This window comes from Petaurus breviceps, unplaced genomic scaffold (genome assembly GCF_028583685.1).
Source record: "Petaurus breviceps papuanus isolate PSGF00001 unplaced genomic scaffold, PetGlider_PUasm1.0 188, whole genome shotgun sequence".
NCBI classification, from domain to species: Eukaryota; Metazoa; Chordata; class Mammalia; order Diprotodontia; family Petauridae; genus Petaurus; species Petaurus breviceps.
This window is the reverse complement of record NW_027185804.1, coordinates 11,056,138-11,078,578: the sequence shown is the minus strand read 5'-3', so window position 1 is coordinate 11,078,578 and position 22,441 is coordinate 11,056,138. Positions and strand designations below refer to the sequence as shown.

At 41.2% G+C, this 22,441-nt stretch overlaps 1 protein-coding gene across 3 annotated transcripts; it reads right to left on the bottom strand.

The window, feature by feature from the left end:
• Window positions 1-2,371: 2,371 nt before the first annotated feature.
• On the bottom strand, window positions 2,372-22,114 carry HTATIP2 (HIV-1 Tat interactive protein 2). Of its 3 annotated transcripts, XM_069091285.1 has the most exons (7): window positions 21,968-22,060; window positions 21,490-21,543; window positions 20,263-20,458; window positions 19,045-19,152; window positions 7,551-7,688; window positions 4,658-4,719; window positions 2,372-3,759 (listed from the first exon to the last, which is right to left on the bottom strand). In XM_069091285.1, the coding sequence occupies exons 2-7, from the start codon at window positions 21,519-21,521 to the stop codon at window positions 3,534-3,536; spliced, it is 762 nt and encodes a 253-aa protein (XP_068947386.1). In that variant the 5' UTR covers window positions 21,522-21,543; window positions 21,968-22,060; the 3' UTR covers window positions 2,372-3,533. The 3 variants fall into 3 exon arrangements, with proteins under 3 accessions (XP_068947386.1, XP_068947387.1, XP_068947385.1); XM_069091286.1 differs by lacking the exon at window positions 21,490-21,543 and having other exon boundaries at window positions 21,968-22,114; XM_069091284.1 differs by lacking the exons at window positions 21,490-21,543; window positions 21,968-22,060 and adding an exon at window positions 21,796-21,938.
• Window positions 22,115-22,441: the final 327 nt, after the last annotated feature.

Sequence of the window (22,441 nt, the reverse complement as noted above, 5' to 3'; positions counted from 1 at the left end):
TCTCAACTGAAAGTTACTGTGACTTTCAAGGTGTGAATGTTACCTTTGTCTGAAGTTAACAAGGACACCAGTCAAGGAGTTCCAGCTGGCTACTCACTTACTCAGTCCATAATCATCTATTGACCACCCTGTCCCAGGTACTGAAACTGAAACCCATTCTCTGCCACGCCCAAGTCCCAGTTCAATGAGATTGCTTGTTAAACTCCTAGAAAGAAGGAACATCAGATTTCTTCATATCTCTCTATGCTTCCCATGTACTATTTCCTACATACTAGTCACTTAAACATTAGCTGAATTCATTCATTCATTCTACCAATACTTATTAAGTAATTATAATGCACAAAGCAATGCACTAGGCACTGGGAATTAATACAAAACTTAGATGTGATCCTGTCTTGACCCTTTAATACTGAAATGGAAACTCAGTATCAGTGGAATGTGGGCTGCCCCAAAAGTTAATATGATCTTAAGCTGTACAAATAGCAGTGTATTATCTAAAGTTCCCTCCTCTAACATACTAGCTGTGGGACCATGGACGAAGCTCTTAATCTCTCAGTGCCCCCTAAGTCTGTACGTTGAAAAATAGTTACCACCATGGCGGGAGGATTTTCCTTAATGTGTGTTAAATATGCCAATGAAATCATAGGGTTGGTTTGTTTAGTCTTTCTGACACCATTTGGGGTTTTCTTGGGAGGGCTACTGGAATAGTTTGCCATTTCATTCTCCAGTTTATTTTACAGATGAGGACACTGAGACCAAGAGGGTTAAGTGACTTGCCCAGGGTCACACAGTTCATAAGTGTCTGAGGTTGGATTTAAACTCAGGTCTTCCTGGCACCAGGCCCTCCATCTATCCACTGTGCCACCTAACTGCCCTGAAATCACAGATACAGACAAAATAAAAATCTATTTGCACTATATTTCTTAGGCTGTCTTCAGTAGTAGGTACCACATTTTAGAAGGTACACTAATAAACTAGAGCATGTATAAAAAAAAAAAAATAGAAGTCAAGATTGTGTAGGGGCTTGAAGCTATGTTATATTAGAATCAACTGAAAAGCTGAAGGTGGTTAGCCTGGAAGAGAGAACAAGTTGGGGATATGAGAGAAGGAAAATGATAGCTCTCTTCAAATATTTGCAAAGTCTTATGAAATGGAGATCGAACATTCAAGCTCTGGAGGGGAGGATTGAAAAAGGTAGGAATTAGATTGTAATAAATCATCTTGACTCCTCCCCTAGCTTGGCTTCCAAGATTCCCCACCCTCTCCCAGCTCCCTTCTCACCCTGCATGATCATTCTGCTCCTGCAACCCCTTCCTCCCACTGGGGAGTTCCTCCTAGAACCCCCATTTTGAGGCAATGTTCCAGCCAGCAATTCATCACTCTTCTGACTCTGTTCCCTCCAGGCTTCATCACCACGCCCCAGTGTGGGTCCCTTCTCTGCCCATTTCCCCTCCCTTTTAAGTGTTGTCTTCTTTCATGGCAGGAGAATGGGATTGACATCTTTGCAAAGCTCTGCCTGACTTAAATCCAATTCACTGGAAAGCCAATTTATCATCCTCATAATGTCATCGGTCCTCTTCCAAGGAAGGACGAACAATAACAGTCATCTTTCATTAGAATGTTAGCTACCTGAGGGTTTGTAATCATATTCCCTGTGCTTAGCACAGTGCCTGGCACAAAAGTACTTAAGAAATGGTTGCTGACTTAGTTAGGAACAGACTGACACCATTGGTGTTCAAGCAGAGGCTGGATATTAGAGTGGGGAATCGCAGCTGCTCAGGGGGATGGGTGTGATCACCTTTAAGGCCCCCTCCCTTCTAAATTCAGAAAGCTACAGGGACTCCCTAAACATGTCTTAGTTCAACTCCGCAACAATCTGAGCCCACATGAACAATGCAAAACCTCAACTTCAGTTGTCAATAATCTGAATGAGAGAGCCCACTAATCACTAAAAGAAGTTCCGTGTAAATTCCAGTGGACAGTCAAGTCAGCAAACATTTATTAAGCACCTACTTCGTGCCAGATGCTGTGCAGAACCCTCCTGCACTAATGTAACAGCAGGAAGCCCCAAGGTGGTAACTTTGGGGTCTTCTTCTAGCACTGGCAGCTAGAGCCAAAGAATTGCCTAGTTCAGGGATGCTTAACATGGAGTGCATGAACTTGCTTTGTATCCATTTTGATTATTACATTCCAAAATAACTGATTTCCTTTGCATTCTTCTGTATTTTACTTAAGGAATTTTAAAATATTATTCTGAGAAGGAATCCATAGGCTTCACTCAGTCTTCCAAAGAGGTCCAGGACACAAAAAAGGTTAACAAGAGTTATATGTAAGCTTTGTTGCTTTTCTGCTTAATTGAAGAGCCACAATATCATTAGAGAAATTCCCTTTTTATTGTACATTAGTAAAGGCACAGGACTCATTTAAAACACCATGTACATACAGTATGACATAACCTCTGTAATCTGTACCAATTGGATCACTATAATCATGCTTCCATTCTTTGAGAAAAAAGTCCCCAAACTTAGCATTTTTTTTTACAACAATTTTGTAACTGATGAAGGAGCACTTTGCACAGGACAAGTAGGACTTAGAATGTATTAGGGAGATGACCAGAACTAACGTGTACTAGAACTATTTCGAGTTCAGTAGCTCACAGATTCTCAACTGCAGGCCCCTAAAGGACCACAGAGTCATTGCAAGGAGTAAAGGAATTAATATGCGAAGCTATAAATAAATAAACCAACCTTCCATATATCAAATGTTTCACACACATATAAATGGCTATTTTAAAAAACTATATAGATGCTGTTATTAATAAAAAATATTAAATCATTTAAAAGTATCACTGAATTCATAGTAGGTTTTTTTGATTAGATATTTTCTCAATAGCTGATACCACAAGTATAACATGTAGGTCAGATCCATGTATTCTGACATTTTAAAATGTTGGGTAATCCCGACTGCCTCCAAAAAGGGGGGAGGGGTAGCTTGGTGGTGAAGTGAATAGAGCACCAGCCTTAAAATCACGAGGACCTGAGTTCAAATGCGACCTTAGACAGCACTTACTAGCTGTGTGACCCTGGGCAAGTTACTTAACCCCAATTGCCTCAAAAAAAAAAAAAAGGTTAGGAATTACTAAAATAAATTAACATTTTCCAGATAAATAATATAGCTAATATGTATCAGATTTGCCAAGAGCTTTACATATATTATTTAATTTGATCTTTACAACAACCCGGTTAGGTAGGTATTTGTAATAATCATTTATAGATAAAGAATCTAGGGCTGAGAGATATTTAAGAGATCTACCCAAAGAAACCTAGCTGGTGTCTAGGGCAGGATTTGAACCCAAGTTTTCTGGACTCCAAATTCAGTATTCTATCAATTGTTCCACCAAAAGTCCTCAAATTATTATGTTACATTATATTATATGTAAACTCTATATTCTTACTATCCTGAGAGTGTTAATCTGGTTATGACATGAGAATCAAAGGAAATCAAAAGGAAGAAAAGGAATTTTTCTAGTGTGGTCATGGCTTGTTAAGGTCTTCTGCCTTCCCAAGGTTATGGATAGCCTGGTTATCCAGCAATTCCGTCTTCTTGTCACTGGGCATTATTAGGTTATTAACCATTGCTCTGACAACAGTTGTAACAGGTACAGAATGATCTTTAGCCCAAGAGGCTGGTAGTGAACCAAGAAATTTTCTGGCCAACCATTCAGCTGGGCGGGATTCTTTTCTGTCACATAATAGAACTCTAAAATATACAAGGAAAAAAAACAAAGATAGCATGATAAAATACATAATTAGAGAGAATTTGGATACAAGATTCCATCTGATGCTTAAGGAAAAAAAATTAAGGAGACAGTTAATAATGCCCAACAAGTATTTCCTAACTACTCTAAAAGCATATTTATCCCACTTTCTCCCAAGAGCAAAGGGAGTGATGCCAGCAAGACAAACTAATGCCACTCTGCCCCAGGGTATAAAAGAAGGAGTAGTAGTCCTTAAACCTGCTCTCTTTAAATTAGGGGTTTTTAACCTGGGGATTGTGAATTCTTTTAAAAAATATAGTGATTACTGTGTATCAATTTAATTGATTTCCTTTGTAATCCTATGTACTTTATTTTGCGCATTTAAAAACATTATTCAAAGGAATCCACAGACTCTTTCAGACTACCAAAAGGGTCCAAGATACACACACAAACAGACACACACACACACACACACACACACACACACACAAGATTAAAAAACCTTGCTGTACAGGGTTGAAGGAATAGACTGTCTTGACCATCTTGGGTCATAGCCTATTGTTATCCATTTCTAGACTCGACAGACAGATCAGAATAAAAGCCAGGGCAATACCTGAGGGGCCAAGCATCAAAAAACATAACCTTTTAAGTCAAGTGGAATGGTCAAGTCCGAAGTTCTTCACACTATCAAAATGACCCTTTCCTATGTCTGGTTTTATCTAGGACTTGAAAATATCCTTTTAGCTTCCCGTTATACAGTACAAGAAAATATGACATTTCCAAAATGTTAAGATTAGCTGCTGCTTTAGATTGGAAATTAAAACATCTGAGCTAGTACCAGCTTCCCCTAAAGCCTAATTTAGTCCAGAAGGCAAGTATACAGAGTCTTATAATACTCACGCAGGCCTAAAAATTGTATACCGCTCAAAGTTGAATTCTTCAATTTTGGCCTCTACTTCACCCTAAAAAAATAAATCAGTATTTAATTAAAACCAACTCATTGCTCCCTGCTCTACTCTGACGAGCTCAAGATAGAATGACTTCACCCTCTGCAGAGTACCCAGTCCCCAGAAGTCTGAGTTATACCTATGATTCATTTCCTTCAGTATTCCAAAGATTCATGATTACAGCAGTGTGGGCACACCATCCACCATCACAGATTACAACCTCTCTGTGCCGTAGTAAATGACTTGAGAAATCCTTCACCTGCTGCTGCTAAGTCTCTCCTCACTTAGCCAAGCTAGTGCTTGGATGAGAAGTACAGTCTATAGCAAAGGACTCAAAACCAGTAGTTTTTTAAGTTTAGACTCAAAACAAAGTCAACCTGGCAAATCAGATGGGGAGGTCCAGGAGATCCTTGGCCCCACCAGTATCATGTACAAGAATCCAGGGTCTCCTGATGGAGCCCTGGCCTAAATAGGACTTTGATCAGACTCATGAATATATAAAATAAGAGAATGTTAAATCTGGAAAAAAACCATCTCATCCAAACCCCTAATGGTAAAATAGAGGCTCAAAGGGATTAACTAACCTACTAAAAGTTCAATTTTAAAGAGCTGAACAAGGTTTTCTTTGAGGGCCCCTCCTGATTCTAAGATTCTCTGATAAACTTCTGATTAATCAATTGCCAGGCACTGTGCTGGATATCAAAAGAGGCAGCAAAAGACAGTCCCTGCCCTCAGGGGGCTTATAATCTAATGGGGAAGATAACATGCAAACAAATATAAACAAAGTAATCCATATCCAGGATAAATAGGAAATAATTAACCCAGGAAAGACACTGGAGTTAAGATAGGTTGGGGGAGGCTTCCCCTAGAAGGTGGGATTTTAACTGGGACTTAAAGGGAGTCAGAGAGGTCAGTAGCTGGAGGCTGACATTTCACTGGGACAGTGTGATATAGTGAACAGAAAGCTGACTTCAAAGTCAGGAACACCTGGGTTCAAATTCTACTTCTGACAACCTCTGGGCCATGTATGACCTTAGGCAAGTGTGCCCCTAGACATGAGTGGAAGACTATAAGTTACAGAGAGATCTGCACTAGATGGGGGCTTCCTACATTGAGGAAATCAAAGAGACTGTGTAAAAACAAGAACATTGTACGATTAATAAAATTAAATGTCTCTAGTCTAATACGAATATTCCAGACCAGTGACTTTCAAAGGGTTTCAGCCCATGAACCACTTGAGTAGGTCTGTTCCTCCACCCACACACCCATCATACCACTCCTCAACAAACCTAACCAGAGGGAAACTTATTATTATGCCCATTTTACAGAAGGCCCAGAGATGTTAATTTGTTCAGCAACCCTCCCTCCTAGTAATGACTCCTCCTTGTCTGCTGCTTTATTTGCTCCAATGTGCCTTCTTTTGAGGAGATTACCCTTAAGGTCTTTGTCTCCCTGGGCATCAGTAGATGCAGGTCTTAAACCTGGTTCTGTCATTTGACTTCCTGTGTGACCCTTGAATCAAGCCATTCACCTTGATGAACGTCACCTCCCATCCATAAAATGAAGGTGAGAGTCCAAATGATCTTTAAGGTCCTTTTGAGAGCTAAATTTTATAAAACTACAAACCTTCAGTTCTCTAGGTTACGCAAAGTAATTTATAAGAGTCTCCAGGAAAAAATTTTTCAATCAAAATGATCTCACAGAAGACAGGCTGCTTTAGGCACCGCTGATTATAACGGCTTTCATTCCAAGAAAAAAAATTCTATGAATGTTTAAATGTGAGAATGGTACCAAGAAAGCAACGCTACATAAACTTGAGAAAATACAGAATTCCTTTCATATTAATGCATTTAGTTCTGAATGTTTCTTTTTTTCCTCTAAATTATCCACTGCAATTGTTTTATGCCGACAATAAAAAAAAATAATCTGTTTGCTTCTTGGAATCTGTACCTGTAAATTATTTGGACTGCAGAGCTTTCCTTTTGAGAATGCACTCAGCTTTGGATTTAAAATGTTATCTTAAACTTTTCATTGACAAGAGGACAGATGTCAGTTAAAGAAACAATACCACACAGTTCTTTCAGAGTGAAGGACCATGGTTCCTGATGGCTTTGTTGTTATGTCCAACTCTACATGACCCATGGGCAAAGTCCATGGGATTTTCTTGGCAAAAATACTAGAGTGGCTGCCATTTCCTTCTCCAGTGTGTCCCCCTTTTACAGATAAGGAAATGAGGCAAATAAGGGATAAGGGACTTGCCCAGGATCACACAGCTAAGTAAGTGTCTGAGACTGGATTTGAACTTAGATCTTCCTAACTCCAGACCCTGTGCTCTATCCACTGAGTCTCCCTTTCTAAATGCTACCTACTCCCTAACAGGGCTGGGCTGAACAGAAATCTTTAGTAATAACCTATGGGTCAGATTACCTTTTACTGACCCTAGGTCCACTAAGTCAATTCCATACATACAGGATGGGGGAGACAGGACCAGTTAATTTGAAAATAAGAAGTCTTAGTTGCTCACAAGCTCACCATACTCCAATGATGTGATGAAATTACTAGAAAAGTTAATGCAATCTTAAACTGCTGCATGCTGTTTGAGAGAAGAGAATTCTCAATGAATAATCTAAATAAACACTAGAGGTCAGTATGGAGAGATATTTTCTAAGGTAAGGTAACCCTAATTATTTTCAAAGCTAAGAACACCCTTTTCCCCCAGTAAAATACTTTCCATAAGTATAAAAATTCAAGGTCATCATAATTCACACTGACCAGATATACTTATCAGTCATCATTTAGAACAGCCAAGCTCTTAACAGTTTATAAAAACAGAAACATATACAAACCTTAATTTGTAAATATAAAAAACTGCTTGACTTATCAGCTCCTTTAGATGAAAGGAAGTTGAAATGTTTGCAACCTCCAGCTTTTGCCAGCTCTGCAGACTTCAACACATAATCCCGGTCAACACGAACAAATCCATCCTGAGGGAAGAATAAAAGATGTGAGGGTGATTTCCAAGTGGCTGTGAGTTAGGATCGTGTCTCTTGGTTCATCTTACAGATTAGTCTTTGTTTCTGGCTTGCACCCAAGCTACATCCAAAGGCAGTGCTGAAATTCAAAAGAAGAAAGGATCCAAGTTCGGACAGCAAGACAGAGCCAACTTGAGTAGAAAGGAGAAAAAGAACAGCTGCAAGGGAAAAACCAAAGACAGATGACAGAGAAAAACACAAGAGGCCCAGGAAAAGTAACTGAAGGTTAGGAAACTTTCTATTTCTTCAGTCTTAATAATTTTTTTCCTAACACTTCCATCCATCTTGTATTTTGTTGACCTCTCTAAGCTCACTCTGTGTGTTAAATGATAAGCTCTTTAGTTTTCTTATACCTTACACTCCTGTCCCCAAATTAGGGACATGATCCTCTTTGCTGTTCCCCACAAACAGCACCCATCTCCTGGATCAAAGAAATGTTTAAGGGTTGTCCCCCATACCTGGAGCGTTCTCTCTGCTCCTAGAAAGTTCCACTTCCTACAAAACACCTTTCCTAGTCCTTACTATCACGGCCTTTCCTCAGAGATCATCTCCAATCTAGCCTGAAAATATATCTTATTTGTACACAGTTACATATTTTCTGGCTTTGAGCTCCATGAGAATAGGCACTATTTGTGCATGAACTTTTGTATGTGTGTGTCCCTTCCGTTGTATCCCTAATGCTCAGAATGGTGCCTAGCACACAGTAACCATTAAATAAATGCTTTATAAATTTGACTGACTTGATGAACCAAAACCAGCTTCTAAAATAATACCACCATGTGCTAGCGAGACCACACGTAGAATATTTTCTTCAGTTATGGGCACCATATTTTAAAGAAGGACATTAACAAAGAGAGAGAACTTTCCCAGAGACAGGAAACTAGAATGAGGAGGGCTCTACAAACCACAGCCTATGGGGAACAGCTGAAAGAACTGGGAAAGTGTAGCCCAGACGGAAGATGTAGGAATGATAGCTATCTTCAGCTATCTGGAAGACTCTGGCACGACCCAGAGCAAAGTAATCAGAATGGTATGATCTCACTACACACTGAAGACCACCGCTGTAGGAACCATCAGAAGGAAAAAAATCTGAAGCAGAATGAGAAAGCAAACTAGCCCAACTCAAATGGGGAAGGAAGATCAAAGAATCATAGATTTAGGTCTGGAAGGAATCTTGAGGATCATCTAGTCCAACCCTCTGAGTCTCAAGTGGTAATAAATAAAATAACCTATTGATCAATCCAGTACAACTTCATTATCCAGATCCCAACTATAGGATAATTTTTTTTTAACTTAGTCAGAAAAGTAACTGGATGGTCCTTGGTTCTTTAGAATGAGTGTTATCACAATAGCCAGTATCCCATAAACAAAAGACAGCTAAAAATAAAACAGAAATGTCAATTTGCATGTACCTTCTTAAGTTATCCAAATCTATGTATCACACTAATTCTGAATCCTTACAGTGGGGAGATGTCAATTCTAACTATTTTTTAGATGATGAATAAGCTACTACTATGCTATTTTGAAATTCAACCTCTTTGCTTTACATAGAAAATACCTAAGACCAAAAATTAAGTTTAGGTGTTTGTGTCCTTTGGAGTTAAAGGGCCTGGGTTCAAATTTCAGGCTTTGCCACTTATCACCTGTGACCTTGGAAAGGTCATTTAGATAATCTGGGTCTCATTCTCCTCATCTGTAAAGTGAATGAGTTGGCTTAGATTAACTCAATAATAAAGCATTTATTCAGTGTTTATCATGGACCTGTTACATAGCAGGAGAAGCAGGAAAACTAAAAAGTTCTTCCTCTCTAGGATGTATTTAAGTCCATTCTCTGACATATACTGACTACAGGAATCCAGGCACATTACTTAACTACTTGCTGACAGAGGCAACTTTTTAAATTGCAGAGAAGGTGCTGACCTGCCTTGGAGGAAAGAATTTTTTGACCCAAGAGTTCCCCACATTAATAGTTCTCAAAACTCTGGTCTCAGGACCACATTACACTTTTAAAATTATTGAGGACCCCAAGGAACTTTTGTTTATGTGGATAACATCTATCTATATTTACCTTATTAGAAATGAAAGTGGATACATTTTAAAAATATTAATTACTTCATTTATGATAATAAACCCATCACATAGTAATGTCATTTGTTTGGTGAAAAGTAACTATATTTTCCAAAAAAAAATTCGTGCTAAAAGTGCCATTATTTTACAGATTTCTACAAATTCTCTAAGTATCTAATGTTACTCAAAGATGGCTGATTCCCAAATCTGCTTCTGCATTCAGTCTGTGGTGATATGTTGTTTTGGTTGAAGAAAATTCAACTTCATACAAATATGTCATTGGAAAAGAAAGGAGAAGATTTTAGGCAATATGATGAAAATAGTTTTGACCTTGTGGACCCCCTGAAAGGGCCTCAGGGAACCTTACAGGTCAGTGGACCACACTTTTGAGAACCATTGCCTTATATCAATGAAATTGTAAGTCTAATCTAAAAAAGTAACTGTTTGGGGTACTAGGGACAAAGACAAAAAATGATGCAGGTGACCTATGTAGTCCTTTCCAGCACCAAATCTAAGATATCATGATCTAGTTCAACCTTCCAAATTTGCAGAGTAGGAAACTGAGTCCCAGATTTAGGAACAGGACTTACCGAGGCCAAGATTATAAAACTAGTCGGTGAGGGTCAGATGTCCTGACCCTCAGTTCAAACCATGTGCACTTTCTACTTACAGTGGACCCTTCACTTTCAGGAAGGCTAACCTGTTTGTCCATTCTTAAACACTGCCCAAGATGGACTCCAATTTATTTTGGAATCAGTGTTATGCAAACCTGCCTCCTGAGGTCCAGGCATCTCATATCACGAGAGCAGCTTCCCTAGGCAGGAACCTAAGTTACAAGCTCAGTTACAAGTAGTTGAAAGAGTTTCTTCAATTTAAAAGTTTTTCCCATTGGTTCTTCCTTGGTAACATGATTCATTTTGATTCTGCTTTTCCTCTTTCCCACTCTCCCTCACACTAGCAGAATTCTGATTTTCAGAAGCAAACACTTTATGCACCAAACTGCCAAAGTTGGTGGGTGAAATATTAATTCCTTTTTTTTTTAAGGGGCACTATTTGGAAGGATTATTGTCGGTGTCTGTGGTAAGACTGGCTGTCTTTTATCCACTTCTCAAAAAAGGAAGGGCTCAGCCAATCAAAAGTCCCTAAACCGACGCTTTCTCTGTTAATCCAAGGCCAGTAAAGGGACACTTTGATTAAACGGAGACCCTAATTTATTTAGCTTTAGTTCTGGATCAGCCTCTTGTTAATAGAGTGCTGTCGTCTCCGATTGTTGGAGGAAAATTAAAGTGACATAAATACCATGAGACTCTTTCAATCTAGTTAGTCTGCTACCTCACATCAATGCTACCCCAGCCATCAGACGCTGGCGTCCTTCCTTTCACTGGCCCCGCTAACAACTGACAACCGTTCCTAGAAGGACGAGCACCCACGCTGCCACTTGGATCCCCACACTTAACCCATCATTCCCGCTCAATGGGGCCTGTTTGACAAGGTGCCCATACCTTTCTCCATTGCTGGTCTGGGGGACAAAGCTAAATATTGTTTTATTAGCAATCAATGGCCTGATAATCCACAACAATTCCACAAATCCACTGAGCTCCCAAGCAGATTAGAAACACCGCTGGGTTTTTTTCCCCCTATGCCCACTCAATTTTTGAATTTCATATCCCTCACCCTGATGCATGGCCTTTTAGCTAGAGAACGAATCTCAAAGCCAAACTGGGCAAGGGTTCTTTAATGTGGCCAGCTCCCAAAGACTCAGAACTCACTTAAATGTGAGCCCTGAGACGCCTCACAGGTGCCTTTGTGTGCAAGCTTTGGCCTAACTCCCCCAACCCTTTGGAAGGCAGAAGATTTCATCTGTTCAAAGAAAGGAAGCTGACTTGAAAGGACCTTACAAAATATCTTCACCCTCCCCATGCCCAACTCACACACACACACACACACACACACACACACACACACACACACACTCTCTCTCTCTCTCTCTCTCTCTCTCTCTCTCTCTCTCTCTCTCTCTCAAAAGACACAAACCCTCTAATTTTAGTTTAATAGGCCACACTCCAAGATGCCTCTGTAAAAAATTAAGTCCTTAAACTCTTTTTTGTTTGTTTGTTTGAAATAAAGAACACAAACCATTCAATTATGGGAGAGAACAGTGGCCAGGCTATTATCTAGTGAAGCAGGGGCACATTTAGCAAAGGATTTAACATAGCCCAAAGTCCAGCCACTATCCCTCTTTCCTTCCTCACATGAAAAACACTTAAACGAAAAATTCGAATAAAGGCACTCTATTTGTATGGTACCAGGGATATTACATATAGGATTTTAGAGCTGGAAGGTGTTCTAGTCATTATACAATCTGACTCTCTCATTTTACAGATAAGGAAAACAAGGCCGAATGACTTCCCTGAGGTCATACACAAGACAAATGGAAGAGCCAATATTCAAATCTACATCTTCTGACTCCCAATCTAGGGCTTGTTCCATTATTCCACATTAACTCCCTCAACAATTTTTCTTTCTTTTCTTTTTTTATTGTTTGATCATTTCAGTTTTGTCCAACTCTTTGTGACCCCATTTCACAAATATCCTGGCTTGGTTCGCCATTTCATTCTCCAGTTCATTTTACAGATGAGGAAACTGAGGCAGACAGGGTTAAGTGACTTGCCCAGGATCACCCAGCTAGGAAGCGTCTAAGGCTGGATTTGAACTCATGAAGATGAGACTTCCTGACTCCAAGCACTCTATGCACTGCATCACCTAGCGGCCCCAACAATTTTTATACTTCATTTGCCATAGAGATTTTTAGAGGCATCATCTTCATCAACAGAAAAGAAGGAAAGAAACCACCATTTATTAAGTATTTACCGTGTACCAGGCACTGTGCGAAGCACTTTACAAATATTATCTCATTTGTTTCTTCACAATAACCCAGTGAAGTAAAATGCTATTATCATGACCATTTCACAGATGAAGACACTGAAGCAATTTGGTCAGAGCCTCTGAGGTCTGATTGGAACTCAGGTTTCCCTAATTCCATCCACTGCCACCTACCTGGCTGTCTCTAGAATAGAATACAATAGAATGTAAATTCCTGGAGGGTAGGGATTATTTCATTTTCTATCTTTGTATTCCTAGCATCGGGTACTTAATAGATATTTGTTGATTGATTGGTTGGTATAGTAAAAAATGATGCCCTGGATGAGAAATTCAATCGCAGTTCTACCACTCAGTAGCTGAGTAATCTGGGCCTCAGTTTCCCCACGTTTAACATGAGAAAGCAGTATTAAATATTTCTAAGGATCCTTTCAGCCCTTATCGCTGTGTTCTAAAACATGAAATCAATAGCCAACTTCTAAGATAGGTCTCTGAGAGCAACAAAATGGTACAAATATTTTCTCTTACTATTATCTCCCCCAACTGCTAAGCACCAACCTTTTTTTTTTTTTTAAAGCAATTGGGGTTAAGTAACTTGCTCAAGGTTACACAGCCAGGTGTTTCTGGGGGGGGTGCTAAGTGTCTGAGCCCGGGATTCGATCCCCATGTCATCCTGACATTGGAGCCGGTGCTCTTACTTGCTGTGCTACCTGGCCGCCTCTAAGCAATTGGGGTTAAGTAACTTGCTGGAGGTTACACGGCCAGGTGTTTCTGGGTGGGTGCCAAGTGTCTGAGCCCAGGATTCTATCCCCAGGTCATCCAGACACTGAGGCCGGTGCTCTTACTCCCTGTGCTACCTGGCCACCCCAAGCACCAACCTTCTTAATTCTAGTGCCCTCCCTTTGTTGATTGTTTCCAATTTATCTTGTATAAAGCTTGTTTGTATACAGTCTTTTGTATGTTGTCTGCCCCATTAGACTCTGTGCTCCTTTTGAATAGTCTTTTGCCATTCTTTGTAACCACAGTGCCTAGCACCATGACTAGCACACAGTAGGTGCTAAGAAATTTTTACTGACTCCCCAATCTATCATCCACAAAATTTCCATATTTTTAATCCAAAAGTACAGGAATGGACAACCATGTTATTCTCCTGATCCATAAACTACACTGACTCCCTATTATTTTTCCCAATTCAACATTTATTAACCGCCTACTATATGCAAAGTCGCTGTACAACTATAGATGCTAGGGATATAAAGACACAAAAAATATGGTACTCCCTACCCTTTTGTTGCCCCATTGAAAATTCCGTATACACAGATAAGGAGGGTAAAGTTGCTAGCATCTGGAAAGTTCAGGAAAGACTTCACAGAAGAAATGTCACCTGAGCTGAGTCTTTAAGGGAACCAGGATTCTTAAAGGTAGAGTCAAGAAGGGAATTTGTTCTAAGTCATGAATATATTTGTGCAAAGATACAATAATCAGCCAACCAACTAGTATTCACTAAATGCCTACCATGTGCCACTAATGGAAATTAGCATGAAGTATAAAAGGGGCATAATATGACCCTTATCTCTTTTCTATGATTAAATACAAACTCTTCTGTTTAGGATTTAGTGCCCATCTTAACTTGGTTCTCATTTACTTCTCCAGCTTTAGGATATATTACTACCCTTCAGCTAACTGGTCAAATTAGCCTGTTTTCTTCCATATAGCTTCCACATTCATCTGCCTTCTCTGTACCTTTGCATAAGCTGTCTACCATGTCTAGAAGGAACTCCCTCCTTACCTTCAAGTCTCAGAATCCCCAGTTTTCTTCAAAGCTCTGCACAAATGCTCATTAAACTAAAAAAGAGTCTGTGCCATACACCCCTAGTTGTCTATAAGCTCCAATAAGGACAGGTGTCTTACCTAAACATCATATCTGCCCCCTGTACACAGCAAGGACTTAATATTTATTAAGTGGAATAATACTAAAATCTTTTACTAAACTAGTGCTTTATGGTTTAAAAGCATGACATACATCATTTCATATACAGATTTCATAGGATCTAGAGCTAGAAGGGCCTTTTCAGAACCTCATGTCCAAATCCCTCATTTCACAGATACAGAAACCCCCAGAAAACCAGCCCAGTTATTCTCACAGTCACAATGGTAATCACATCAACTTCAAGCAATAAAAAGCAGGAATTATCTCCATTTTACAGATGAGGAAACTGGAAGTCTAATAAGTAAAGGTTTTGCCCAAGGTCACACTACTAGCCACTTGTAAAGTTAGGCCTCAAACCTAAATCTAGGGCACATTCAACTGCATATACCATTCCCCTCTAAAGAACAGAAATAATGTGATTCTAGGACAGCTAGGTGGGCCTAGAGTCAGAAAGACTAATCTCTGTGAGTTCAAATCTGGCCTCAGACACTTACTAGCTGTGTGACTTTAGGCAAGTCACTTAACACTGTTTGTCTCAGTTTCCTTATCTGTAAAATGAACTGGAGAAGAAAATAGCAAAGTACACCAATATCTTTGCCAAGAAAACCCAAAATGGGTTCATGAAGAGTCAGGCACAACTGCAAAATAACTAAACAAAATATGATTCTCTCTTAACTTTACACTTACTAAAAATTTCCCCTTTCGTGTCATGTTTTTGAAACAGACAGCCAGAACAAATAATGTCTGGGTGAGCAAAAAAAAAAAAAATCTCATTTCAATAGATAAAAGATGAAGTCAAATTCCAAACAAAGCAAAAAACAAACAAACAAATAAGCTGCCGGATAAAGGGAAAAAAAAAACCCTCTTCCCACTAATGGACCATATAATTCTACAAAATCTGGATACAACAGAGTCTACTGAACAGGGTTTGAGAGTTACCTGTAGTGTGATTTGTTTTCTAGGATGAAAACTGGTGGCTCTAGGCCTAAAAACAGTCTCAGATGTTAGTGAACCACCACCAAGATCAAGTTGGCCCCATGTGGAATGGTGGAAAGTTCCACATAAAAGTACAGAGTGTAGATGAATCAATCAATCAATCAAATGCTTCCTATAAGGAGGTGCCATTCCCTACTCCAGAAACTCAAGCAATGACATATAAGAGCTTGAAACATAAAAATATTTTCTTCATCACTTCCTGCTCTACTTGTCCTCATGGATGAAGTCATTTAGTCCACATCCCATTTCACAGATAAGGTAAGTTAGGCCCAGAGAGGTTAAGACACTGAGGTTAAGTCAAAGAGGTAGCAACAGAAATCAGAGCATGCTTCCCACTACACATTTCTCTCTCACGCCTAATCACCTCTTCCTTCTTTCTAAAACAGGGTTTAAAATCTGACTTTCTAAATGGTACCTAACTTTGAAAAGCAGATGTCTAACGGCACCTCAGCTTTATGCACTAATTGCCAATGACCTGGGATCGCCCACAATGGATGAGGAAGACTATGTAAGTGTGTTTTATGTGTGTCTCCTTTGCCTATGTTTGACAATAAGCCTTAAAGGAAGGGATCACATTTTTCTTACTCATTATTACACACGCTCTTTATTCTCAGCAAGGATATTTTGCCAAGGGAAACAAACAATGCTCTGGATAGAAATTAGAGGCAGTAAATTAACTCCTGCAGATGAGACAGGGACCCCAGTGTACATTTCTGCTGCAGTGTACTACATGAACCCCTCGTGTCAACAAACAGACAGGCCTCTCATACTGCAGCTAAAACGTAAGAGAGTATCTTTCCGAACAAGATCTGAGCCAAGGTATTAGTAATGAGAAGATGGAACACTAGAAATCATGCTAAACAACTCTGAATCATCTCTGAGGCTGAATCATTAATGAAGGTTCAATTATCACTAGGGGCTAAGTTGTGTCTAGATGTTCTGATGCTTTATTGCTGATGTGTAAAGTCTGGCATGAAAAGAGGCCAACGGGGACGGAGGAGGGAGACAGGAAGAAGAGGGAGTAACAGAGAGTGGGAAGGGAGGGACAGAGAACACACTTCTAAATCAAATTTTCAGGGGGAGAGAGGCAGGTGTAGCATTAACTGACAAAGACAGTGGTCAGTTACAATTAATCAGACCTAATGGCTTACCATTAATGATAAGGAGAGAAAGCATCACTGCCAGGTATGAGGGTCATGGGGTGTTGGTTCTTTAAGAACCTTATGGGGGGCAGCTAGATGGTGCAGTGAATAGAGCACCAGCCCTGGAGTCAGGAGGACCTGAATTCAAATCCGGCCTCAGACACTTAACATACTAGCTGTGTGACCTTGGGTAAGTCACTTAATCCTAATTGCCCAGCCTTCCTCACTTCCAAAAAGACCAAAAAAAAAAAAAAGAACTTTACAAGGAAAATGGTGGCAAGGCCCCATCAGCATGCCAAAGGGCTGTGGCAAGGTCTCCCCATCAGTATATAATTTCCCTGTGTGGCTAAGAAGATGTCAACACTTACCAACTCCATTAACCTCTGACCTCATCTGGCTTTTGGATCCTGTGCTTGGTCAACTAACCTTGTTCAAATCTCTACTCTCTCATCCAACTTTTTGACTCACTTTTCCCTACACCTGTATCCAATCTGGTGTCAAAGCTCTGTAGTTTTTACATCATTCCCTTCTCTCCACTCACATTCCTGTCACCATGGGGCAGGCCCTCATCACTTCACACTTGGCCTATAACAACAGCCTACTGCTAGGTCCTGCCCTCCCAGTCCATCCCCCACTCAGTTGCTAGCATAATCCTCACAAAGTGCACATCTTACAAGGTCACTCACCTACCTGCAGCACTGGTGTGAAACTCACAGAGAAAGACCCCTACCAGCTACATATTGCCTTAGAAACCACAAATTAACAGGACCTATGCTGTACTGCATTTTTATTTAGTTTGTTAAACATTTTCCAATTGCATTTTAATCTGGTTCAGGCTATACTCAGTTTTGTTGATACAAGTTCAACAAGTCTCTGTCTGGCTTTTAATGGCCTTTTGCCACCTGGCCCCTTCCTACCTTTCCAATCATCTGACACTCTTCCCCCTCTAGAGACTGCAACCCAGCAGCACTGGCCTTTCTTGTTGTTCTCGCATATGAAAACTCATTTCCCAACTTCATTTCTTCTAACTGGCTTTCCCCCACACCTAGAATGCTTTCCCTCATTGCTCCCACCCCTTGGTTTTCCAGACTTTCTGGAAGACTCAGCTCTAAGCTCACCCTGTGTAAGAGGCCTTCCCTTGTCCCCTACCACCAGTGCCCTCCCTCTGAGCTTACCTCCCATTTCCCTTGTATATCATTGCCCATATATTTGTATTTTGTATGTAGTTGTTTGCATTCTGCTTCCTCCATTGCAAAGTAAACTCCTGGAAGGGAGTTTTGTGTTTCTTTTGTTTTTGTCCTTCTTTGTATTCCCAGCACTTAGTACAGTGTCTCATACATAGTAAGTGATTAATTAAATGCTTTTTGATTGAATGACTGAACTTCCCAACATCTGAGACGTGACTGTGAACAGTGGGTTTTCCCATCCTCTTTGGCAGCTCCTCACGTTACAGCTGTAGGCAGCAGGCCCAGCGGCAGGCCAGTCCTGGTGGCTGTCCCCAGGCAACCCTGTCTGTCTTCTAGGTTTTGACTTCAGCACAACTTATAAATAGTGGGATCATGGAAATATCTAGCAACTTCTTAAATGCTTGGCTAAGTCTGATAGTTATTACAACAAACATAATGGAATATTATTGTACCATGTGAACAAGGAATTCAGAAAAATAGGAGAAGACTTGTATGAACTGATAGCATGGAAAGTATTACATACAATGAGACACTGTTCATGAAAACAACCCTAAAATGCTGTCAAACTCAAGTTAATTGAAATTACCAGTGAAAAGAGGAAACCTATCTCCTTCCTCACAATAGAATGGTTGGGAGATGATGGGTGTCAAATACTGCATATATTATGAAGTATGATTATACTTCAATTGGTTTTTGTTCAGTTTTTTCTTAATGGATATAAATGAATGAAAAGAATGAAATGAAAGAATAAACAGAGGGAGGAAAGAAGGAAGGGAGGAAGGAAGGAAGGGAGGAAGGGAGGAAGGGAGGGAATAAAGAAAAAGGAAGGGAGGAGGAAGGGAAGAAGGAAGAAAGGGAGGAAGGGAGGGAAAATGAAAGGAAGGAAGAGAAAGAAACATAAATTAGGAGGGGAAAAACCATTCAGTACTTTCCAGATTACAACACAGAATCCTGAATGATTCTCTCTTGGAAGACATACAAAGTCTTTCTCAGTGTGGCTAACAGTACCTGAGTAGGTGGGATGGAAGAAGAAAGGATGAGAAGAAAAGGCATCTTGGAGATTTTCATCTACCATGAAGGTCAAGAGGGTTTTTTCCCTTTCTTACCGAGCCAGCTTTGCTTCTCGTTGTCCCCAGACAACAAAATCCAACATCATGGCCTTGGAAAGCTGAGGAATATTCGTCAAGCTTTTCAAAATCTACTACTTCTTGATGCTAAGTAATAAGCAAAGAGATAAGAATTACTTATTATAGTATTAAAAAGTTTTAAAGAATGAAACATAAGACACTCCAAGAGTCCATCTACTACCTTTACACACTGGTTTTCTCCTGTACATCTAAGCATTTTTTCTTAAGAGGTGAAAGCTAAATTTCAACATCCCTAAGGTACACAGAGGAGTAGAAAATAATCCATCAATTAACATCAATGCCAAATTAAAGTGCCTATGCAATGCCCTAAAGACTTATGCATTTAAGTCAGAGGTGGGTTGCTGATCTGGTAGAGAGAGATCCTTACAATGAAGAAAGCACAAATGTTTTGCTTATTCAGTTATCATGGCCTACCCCAGAGTTTTGTTCAGTGCTTAGCATGCCATGGGCGCTTAATAAATTCTTGTTAATTTGACCCTATCCTCCTCAACTATATAGGTGAAAATTTTGCCCAGTACTAATAAAAACTACCAGAATAATTCTACTTCCATAGCTTTAATGGATATCACCACATGAATGTCTGGGGAGTCAGACCTGCAGTGAAGAAATTATCAGAACAGTATCCAAAAAACAACCTCAAATAGGCAAGACAATCAGTCCATATAGGTTTATCTCTCTGTAACAAGATAATTTAACCTCCTCGAGGGGCAGGAACTATTTTTGAACCTCCAGCCTAGCACAATGCCTAGAACATGGTAGGTACTGAATAAATGCCTGCTTTTGATCAATTTGTATCCCCAGGACCTAACACTGAATTTTTCTAACTCTCTAAACTTTTCAAACCATTTTTAACATACATTCCTAATATCTGATCCTCCCAACTATCCTATAAAGTTTATGGGCAAAATAAGATTGTCCCCATTTTAGAGGTGAGGAACCCCTGACACAAAAAGGCAGAGTGATTTGCCAAGGTTCCTTCCATAAACATCTTAATCCCTCCATAACCATAAAGGCCAGTCTTAGCTAAATTCTGGAAGCTAATCCTGGGGCCAAAATGGTACTTTGGTTCTGAAATAATAACTAATAATAATAATTACTAGTCACGAAAAATTCCTCTGGGGTTATTTCTGAGCGTTTTGCAATTGCTGCCAACCCACAACACCCTATATACATTACCACGTGTTTATAGGCTTCCTCTTCAAACTCTATTTTCCTGCGCCCTATGATGGTGACCTTAGAAAACAGGTTCTCTTTCAGGATTTCTCTAAGGAGCACCTGGCCCGTTGCTCCGGAGGCCCCCAGAATGAACACAGATTTATTCTTCGTCCTGAAGTCTTCCCGAAACTTTGGCAGGCTTCCTGCCTCCATCATGCTGTATTCGAGAGATATCAAACGTTGGAAGCTTGTTAAGAGTTTTGTTTTTTGTTTTTAATTTCCCCTTATAACCAGTTTTGCTGATGAACTCAGGCTCAGAGAAGGGATTAGATCACTAGCCCAAGAATAAGAAGCAGAAAAAGCATAGGCCAAAGCACAGGGAAAGATCAGGAACCATCCTGTCTAGGCTGAAATCTCAGCTGTGACACTAACTACCGTGGTAAACAAGGCAAGTCCCATAGGCTCCAGGGCTTTGGTTACCTCATCTTTGAGATGATGAAAGACGCCCTTCTAGGCCCCTCCCACTTGGAGGCCACAATTCTAGGAGAGTGGAACCCAATAAATGCTTACAGTCTGGTGAAAGGCCTAGTGAGCTGGTAAAAAAGCCCACATCTTCTTATTTTCTAACCTGTCCCACTGTTAGTGTTTAGTCGAGTCTGATCTTCATGATGCCATGGACCATACTGTCCACAGCAGCGATGCTAGTGTACTTAGTGGATTCCTTCTCTAGTGGATTAAGGGAGAGGTTAAGTGACTTGCCCAGGGTAACACAGATAATAGCTTCTGAGGCCAGAGTTGAACTTGAGTTTTCCTGACTCCAGACCCAGCACCCTATGAACTAAACCCTTTCGCTGCCCTGATACTGGAGTGGACTGCAATTTCCTTCTCCTTTTCTCATTTTACAGATGAGGAAACTGAGGCAAACAGGGTTAAGTGACTTGTCCAGGGTCACATAGCTAATGACTGCCTGAGGCTACATTTGAACTCAGGTCCTCCTGGCTCCAAGGACCAGGGCCTATCCATTTTGCCACCTAACTGTCCTACCTGACCTCATCTTGGACGCTGGATTTTGCTCTAAGGCTTGTTTCTGTGGGGAGGGGCTGGGGGGTTGCTTACCGGGAGAATCTCAGATTGGTGAGAAGACAGAGGTGTTTTCTCATCTTTCTGTCTTACACATAAAGAAGGGGTTCGGGTGGGGGTGGGGGAAGGGTGGAAAAACTGATGAGTCAGGTAGATTTGCAAACTCACCGAGAGCACCTGGAAGGGGCCTCCCTCTGCATTTTATTCTCCAAAAATGCAAATCTAGAATAAGGAATGCAGGGAGCCTGAATGTCCCACCCGAGGGGGCATCTGGGCAGGGACCCCCGAGGGGGCACTTCTCTTTTCTACAGAACTAGGCACCACTCCCATTTGAGCAAAGGACAAACAAGAAGGAGGGAGGCCGGGCTTGGTGGCTGGGCTCCGAAGGGAAGGGCCCCCAGGGGGGCACGGGGCCCCTCCGCGTGGGGGGGGGGTGACAGCTCTCCACCCACGGGCAGAGCAGGGGGGCGCTACCTGGAGCCGGGCGGCTCCTCCTCCGGGCCTTCCAGGTTCAGGTGCGGCAGGAGCAGCGCCGACACCAGCAGCAGCAGCACGGCCGCACCCACCCCCAGCCCCGAGTCCTGCTGCATCCCCTCGGCCCTCCCCGCGGCCCCCTCTCGGCCGTGCCCCAGGCTGCCCCCCCAACCTGACACCGGGCTCTGCAGGCCTCCGAATCTTCCGGGTGGATGACTCAAGTCACCGCCTCCCCCCGCTAGCGTCAGGCCAGAGGTGGGCGGGGCTCTTGCCGCATCCGGACGGGAGATGCTTCCGAGTGAATGTCAGTGGCAACAGTTGCAAAGCCCCAGGGAAAGGGACCAGGCAGCCTCTGTACTGCGGCAGGGCTTTCGGGGCCTGAGCGGGGAGAAGTCAGGCACCCCCACCTCCGAAGGTCACCCGATCTCCAGGAAAGAGAGGGGCACCCATTCTGGCCAGTTTCCTTGGCAATCCCCAAGTTCACAGAAGCAATGCGGTAATGCTGCTCTTCGTACCTGAGCAATCGCTTTTGATCCCTTACTGCCACCGAGTGAGGGAGATGCTAGGATTATCCCCATTTTAAAGAACTGGAAACCGAGGCCGGAGGTGCTGAAGTGATTAGCGCTGACACACATCGAGTCTGTTT